General features: G+C 36.7%; 1 protein-coding gene across 5 annotated transcripts; it reads left to right on the forward strand.

Moving 5' to 3' along the window:
- Positions 1 to 1,907: 1,907 nt before the first annotated feature.
- Positions 1,908 to 6,126, forward strand: LOC112018364 (uncharacterized). Of its 5 annotated transcripts, none has more exons than XM_065782413.1 (11): positions 1,908 to 2,821; positions 2,916 to 3,006; positions 3,091 to 3,143; positions 3,239 to 3,329; positions 3,414 to 3,548; positions 3,633 to 3,767; positions 3,852 to 3,988; positions 4,069 to 4,203; positions 4,287 to 4,344; positions 4,542 to 4,701; positions 5,376 to 6,126. In XM_065782413.1, exons 1-6 carry the CDS (start codon positions 2,670 to 2,672, stop codon positions 3,684 to 3,686), a joined length of 576 nt encoding a protein of 191 aa, XP_065638485.1. In that variant the 5' UTR covers positions 1,908 to 2,669; the 3' UTR covers positions 3,687 to 3,767; positions 3,852 to 3,988; positions 4,069 to 4,203; positions 4,287 to 4,344; positions 4,542 to 4,701; positions 5,376 to 6,126. The 5 variants fall into 5 exon arrangements, with proteins under 5 accessions (XP_065638485.1, XP_065638484.1, XP_065638483.1 ...); XM_065782412.1 differs by having other exon boundaries at positions 3,852 to 3,975; XM_065782411.1 differs by having other exon boundaries at positions 3,852 to 3,942.
- Positions 6,127 to 6,725: the final 599 nt, after the last annotated feature.

Raw genomic sequence — 6,725 nt, forward strand, 5'->3', positions numbered from 1 at the left:
TATTAAATTTTATAAGGATGTGGTGTAAAACTCAAATTTGACCTCTTAATCCCAATATGATACATATCATATCACATATTAAATAATAGGCACAATCACATTCAATTAATCCAACACAATTAAAAGTTCATTAAGATGTTATTAAGTGTTGTAAGATATATTGAGTTTAAAAAAAAAAAAAAAAAAAACAAATGTGGCCATTTTTTATTGGATGGTTTAATGTTTCATACCTATTCTTACCAAACTCAAATTCGTTTCTAAAACACAGTATTTAAACTATATGTTTATCATTACATACCTGTGTATTATTCGATTCATAAGCATATTTGATACACCCTTTGCCTATAAGTATAACCATTGACCAGAAAATTTTCGTGAGTGAGAAGAAAAACGTGTCCTGCTATTGGAGAAACCCACCACGCTTTCTTTTTGACATTGAGGAGTGAGGACCAAACAGAAATTTGGGTTTTTATTTTTATTTTTTAGCTTTTGGTATTCGGATTGAATCGGATTTAAAATTTTAAAAAAATCGGACCGTGCCGGAATTTAAAAAAAAAATAATAATAATAATCGGACTGAGTCGGATTTTATTTATTTTTAAAGTAATCGGACTTTGTCGGATCCTACTTTTTGAGAAGACATGGACATAAACATAAACACTTTTGTCCTCTCACTACTCTGTTTCTTCTACAAGTGTATCTGACGGTCAGGATCAATTCGGATCTGGGAGTCTGGGCCAACTATAAAACATCCCCCAATTCTAGATTTTTTGTACTTGACAACTTGTCTTATGTATTACTATTACTACTTTTGCTTTATGTGCGCAAACTATAAATACATCTTGCAGAAAGGAGGACACAGTAGCAGAACAAAAACTCAGACGCCCTGTCTTCTTAATTAAGAGCAATGGTGTTTTTCGCAAATTGGGAGTTGACTGGCGGCAGAGTGCGGCCGTGATATTGGTGGAGGGAGCTCAATCAAGTTCTTGCATTGGCGTAACCAAACAAATGCATGCTTTCTTTTCTTTTTTCCAACTTTATTGCTGTTTTTTTTTTTAAACAACTTATAAATACTGTTTCAGTCCGTAATAAAAATTTTAAATTGTGCTATGCTGCTAGCCTTGGTTTGGATCAATGGAGACAGCTTATGGAGAATCATCTAAACGAAGAAGGTTAGAATCCAAGGTTTGGATGACTTCGAAAGAGTTGAAGTTAATGGGGAGCGCCGGGCCCTATGTAAACATTGTCGCAAGCACTTTTCAGGGTCAAGCAAAAGTGGGACCACACACTTAAAAAACCACTTGTTAAGATGTCCCGCTATAAAATTTTTTACTAAGAGCACTCTCATCAGGTCTCTCAAATGTGCCAAATGCTAAATATTTGGCACATTTGACACACCAAACACAAAAATAAACCCTCATCAGGTATGTTAAATATGCTAAAATTATACAACACGCTACAGTACGCTCTCATTTTTGAGAGCGTACGGATCCGAATGCCATTTCTATTTATTGTTTTTATATTCATCTTTCTCTCTCCTCTCTCATCACTTTATTCCTTTTTTTTTCTTTTTTCCTCTCCTCTCTCATTCTTCCTCAGACAACCCATCTCTTCTTTCACTCTTTTTCGTTCTCATTGTTGTGGCTTTTCTCTCTTTCTGTTCAGCCTCGCCGATCTTTGCTGCTATGGCAAAAAAAAAAAAAAAAAAAAAAAATTTTGCGGTGATTTGATTCGTGGGTTCGGCAGTGGGTGGCTTTTCTCTCTTCCGTTCAGCCTTGCCGCGCGACCTGATGCCGATCTGTGTTTTTTGTTGTTGTTTTTGTTTTTCTGTGGTAGTGGTTTTGGTGTCCTGCTGTGGTGGTTCTAGTGTGAGACGGTGGTGGGGTGTCGATGGGTGGGTGGGTCGGCAGTGGATGGGTTAGCGGCCGCAGTGGGTGGGTGTGTGGGATGCGGTTGGATTGTGTTTTTTGTTGTTTTTGTTTTTCTATGGTGGTGGTTTTGGTGCTCTGCTGTGTTATTTCTGGTGTGAGATGGTGGTGGGTAGGATGTGGTTGGGGCGTTGATGGTTGCTGGCAGCGGGGGTGGCCTGTGGGTTGTGGTGGGGATGGTTGGTTTTTTTATTTTGTATTTTTATATATTGTTGGTTTTTTTTAATGTTATTTTAATATTGGAATATATTATTTTAATATATAGAATTGAAAAATAGAAGATGTGATAAATGGTGAATTGTAAAATGATGTGCTAAAATGATAAAGTAGCTTTTTGATGTGTCAAAATAGCATTTTTTATGAGAGAGCTGATGAGAATGCTCTAAGAGCACCCACACTAGACGTAAGATATGTGCCAAATGCTAAATATTTGGCACATATTCTACACCAAACTCAATTTTAGCCCTTTAGTAGATGTGGGATATGTTATTTTTTTTTGCAACATTAAACAGTACCCACGGTACAGAATGCATGTGGCAAATTTTTTTTTTTCTTTTAATGTGTAGATTGTGTTGATGAGTTGTAATAAATATTATTTTAATATGTAGTAAATATTATTTTAATGTATAGAATTGAATTATAAAACATCTGATAAATGGAATGTTGTAAAATGATGTGTTAAAATAATAAAGTAAGCATTTAGTATGGTAAAATGGCATAATTTTTAGAACATCTGCAACGGATGCTGATGGCAATTCCAATGTCAACTTCTACTTCAAATTCTGCTTTCAGTATTGAAACTACGTCAATCAATCCAATCTTGAATGGTTTGGATCCTGACATTGTAGAGACCTTGATTTGTGGGAAGGAATGGTCAGAAAATCCTGTAAGGATGTAAGTATGATTTCTTTCATTAAGAATTTAAGATCCTTTTATATGTCTTCAATGCAGTCCATAACTTCCTTTTTTTCATTCTATATAACTTCAGCACATCTAACGGGGACACTGAACACTCTCCTGAACTTACTCATCCCTCATTTGTTTTGGCGGGGGCTTCTTTAAGCTTGGAAACTCAAGAGGCATAATCTCATTCTATCATTTGTTTTACCATCTACATTTCTTGTAAGAAATCATGTTTGTGTTGACATTGCTTCTACTTGCAGAAACATGCTCCCTCTAGTGCCAACATGGAACTCATGCTTACAAAGCATAGGGTGTAAGTACAGATTTCATTCATTAAGAATTTAAGATCCTTTTATATATGCCTTCTATGCATGCCTTAACTCCCTTGTTCATTCTATATAACTTCAGCACACCTAACGGGGACAATGAACACTCTCCTGAAATTACTCAGAATTCAATTGTTTTTCCATGGGCTTTTTTAAGCTTTGAACCTCAACAGGCACAATCTCAGTCTATCATTTGTTTTACTATCTACATTTATTTTAAGAAACGAAGTTTGTGTTGACATTGCTTCCACTTGTAGAAACATGCTCCCTCTAGTGCCAATGTGGAACTCATGGTTGCAAATCTTAGTTCAACTTCGTGTCCTAAGCCAGGTCCAACTGGTCATTCTTCATTTGTTTCAGCGGGGACTTTTTCAAGCTCGGAACTTCATGAGGCACAATCTCATTCTATCATTTGTATTACTATCTACATTGTTTATAAGAAATGACATTTGTGTTGACATTGCTTCCACTTGCAGAAACATGCTCCCCTTGGTGCCAACATGGAACTCATGCTTGCAAATCTTAGTTGAATTTCATGTTCTGAGCCACTTCGAATTGATCATACTTCATTTGTTTTGATGGGGGCTTCTTTAAGCTTGGAATCTCAAGAGGCACGATCTCAGTCTATCATTTGTTTTACTATCTACATTTCTAATAAGAAACGATGTTTGATTTGACCTTGCTTCCACTTGCAGAAACTTGCTCCCCTCAGAACTCATGCTTGCAAATCATAGTTCAACTTCATGTCCTTGGCCACCTGCAACTGGTCATACTTCATTTGTTTTGGTGGGGACTTCTTTAAGCTTGGAACCTCAAGAGGCACAATCTCAGTGTATCATTTGTTTTACTATCTGCATTTATTTATTTATTTTTTTTAAATGATGTTTGTATTGACATTGCTTCCATGTGCAGGAAAATACTCCCTCTAGTGCCAATTCAGAACTTAGGCTTGCAAATCATAGTTCAACTTCATGTCCTGAGCCACTCCCAACTAGTCATTCTTCATTTGTTTCAGCGGGGGCTTCTTTAAGCTTGGAAGCTCAAGAGGCACAATCTCAGTCTATCATTTGTTTTAATATCTTCCTTTCTTATTAGAAATGACGTTTGTTTTGTATTGCTTCCACTTGTAGAAACATGCTCCCTCCTGTGCCATCATGGAACTCATGCCTGTAAATCTTAGTCCAACTAGTGAGTCTCATTCTTGTTATATTTCATTTAAGGTTTAGATGAAACAAACCCCATTTAAGATTTAAATGAAACAGACCCAAAACTCAAGGCTTATAAACTCTAATGAAACTATAAGGTTTAAATGAAATTTATCTAAAACTATGAGGTTTAAATGAAAATTACCTAAAACTTGCCTAATAAAATATAGTTGGTTGCAGTGTACCAGAATCATCACCTCCTTCTTTGTTCGATGAAGTATGGAGATTAGAAAATATTGGCAAAGATGGAGCTTTACATAAGCGTTTGAGTTGTGAAAGTGTCAATACTGTGAAGGATTTTTTGACCCTATTCTTCATAGACCCTGCAAGGCTTCAAAATGTAAATAAAACTGCACTTACCTCAATTACTTTTACTTTTTAGTATTCCTTACTAATTTTTGTCTAGATTTCTGAATTTAAGGTAATATTCTGTAAAGAGTGATGCATTGTTGTATCCATATACTTGTTTGCATTTGTTAAAAATCTGAAAATGAGAAAGAGTTTACTGATTTAACAGCCCTTATGTTTAGATAAATCAGGATGTCTGCTCATTATTGAGGTTGTTTTTCTCTTTTTCTCTTTGGATAGAAGCATTCATAAGGGAAAATGTTGTTGGTGCACCATTGGGATACAGACATTTTGATGTTAGCTTGTGTTCTCGAGTCAGGCACAATGTATATCTCTGTTGAACATGCGTTGACATGGCTGGCTATAGAAACATCCCAATTCAAGTTCCATTGAGACATGGATACCTCTTGGCCATGTCAGACGCTGCTATCTGTTTGTTTATATCCTTAGTATTGTTGTCTGGAGCTAGGGTTATGTTTTGTTTTGTATAATATCGGGTCCAAATCAGTGTTCTGAGCACAATATACTTATAGTCACATACTACTAAAATTTATGTGCCATATATACTCTATGTAACTTGAGGATGCATTAGAAGACACTTGAGTTAAATTGTCCCTTTAGCTCTCTTTGAATGGAGTAATTACAGTAATTTTTTTGGACGTGCAGATACTTGGCACAGGTATGTCAGCTAAGATGTGGGAAGTCACTGTGGAGCATGCTCAGACATGTGTACTTGAGAAGAGGATGTTCTTGTACAGCCCTCCAAGTTCTCAACAAAAAAATGGTGTGGTCTTTAATGTCGTGGGACAAGTGATGGGACTACTTTTGGAATGCCAGTATGTTCCAATTGATAAGCTGTCTGAAACTGAGAAGGCACTCCTCTTATACTTTTGGAATGCCAGTATGTTCCAATTGATGCCCACAACTTGGTTATTTCTGCATTTAAACACTTGGGGGAAGTTGTTTATTTTGATGATGAAGCCTCTCTTGTGGGCAGCTCTTCACACTTAACCAATGTTTGCACTTCAAGCTTGCCGAGGACAGAGAGTTCTAACGTGAGCAAGTTTATGGCTTCTCACAAGATTGGTGCATTCGATTATACACAGCAAAGTGCTGCCACTGGGAGAGCTCGGTGAAAGAACCAGTGCCAGTGCTTGTAAACTTGAGGAGATTGAGAACGAAGCAAGTGAAGTTCCAGACATAAAAGGCACAAGTGAAGAGTAAATAGAATGGTGCCGTTTTACCTTTAATGTTAATGTCTTAAGTCTGGCACGTATGCACGTGTGAGAAGCAGTTGAAGTTTAAGTCCAAATCTGTAACTAACTTTCCCTCCATTTACTGTATATATATAGTGTAACCGTCTCTGTATTTGTATGTTGAAGATCATATCAGTAAAACAGATTTTATAATTCAAGAATTCAGTTTTTCTTTTCTTTCTTTTCTCTCTGGTCTTTACTTTTCTTCAGCTATTCTCTGTAATCTTTCACTCGGATGAGATGGACAAAGCTATTCAGCAGATTAATATGGTTCTCAATACGTGTGGGGTTAAGAAAACAGGTTCGAGAACTTCCGAGATACAAACAATGGGTTAATTAAAAAAAAAATAAAGCAAAAGAAATTTGGCTCTCTCTGTGATCTTCTGTGAACACGATGATGAGTTCCAAGTAAAAAAAAATTAGTTTCATTTAGCTCTCTCTGACCGAACTCTTTAGTTCATGTGGTGCATTCCCAAGCCTTAGTGCTTGGAGGTTGAATGGGGGGAGGGGTTTATATATATATATATATATATAAAAGCTCTCTCTGAGTGGAGTAATTACAGTAATTGTTTTGCACATGTGCAGGTACTCGGCACTGGTAGGCCAGTTAAGATGTGGAAAGACACTGTGGAGAGTGCTCAGACGTGTGTACTTGAGAAGAGGATGTTCTTGTACAGCAGCCCCCCAAGTTCTCCAGATATCATTTCATCCATCTTTTCTGTTGGGGGCAGTAGTGGTTTTGATGATTATGACTTGCCCA

The sequence above is a fragment of the Quercus suber genome, unplaced genomic scaffold (genome assembly GCF_002906115.3).
Source record: "Quercus suber isolate HL8 unplaced genomic scaffold, Cork oak 2.0 scaffold_301, whole genome shotgun sequence".
Lineage (NCBI taxonomy): Eukaryota > Viridiplantae > Streptophyta > Magnoliopsida > Fagales > Fagaceae > Quercus > Quercus suber.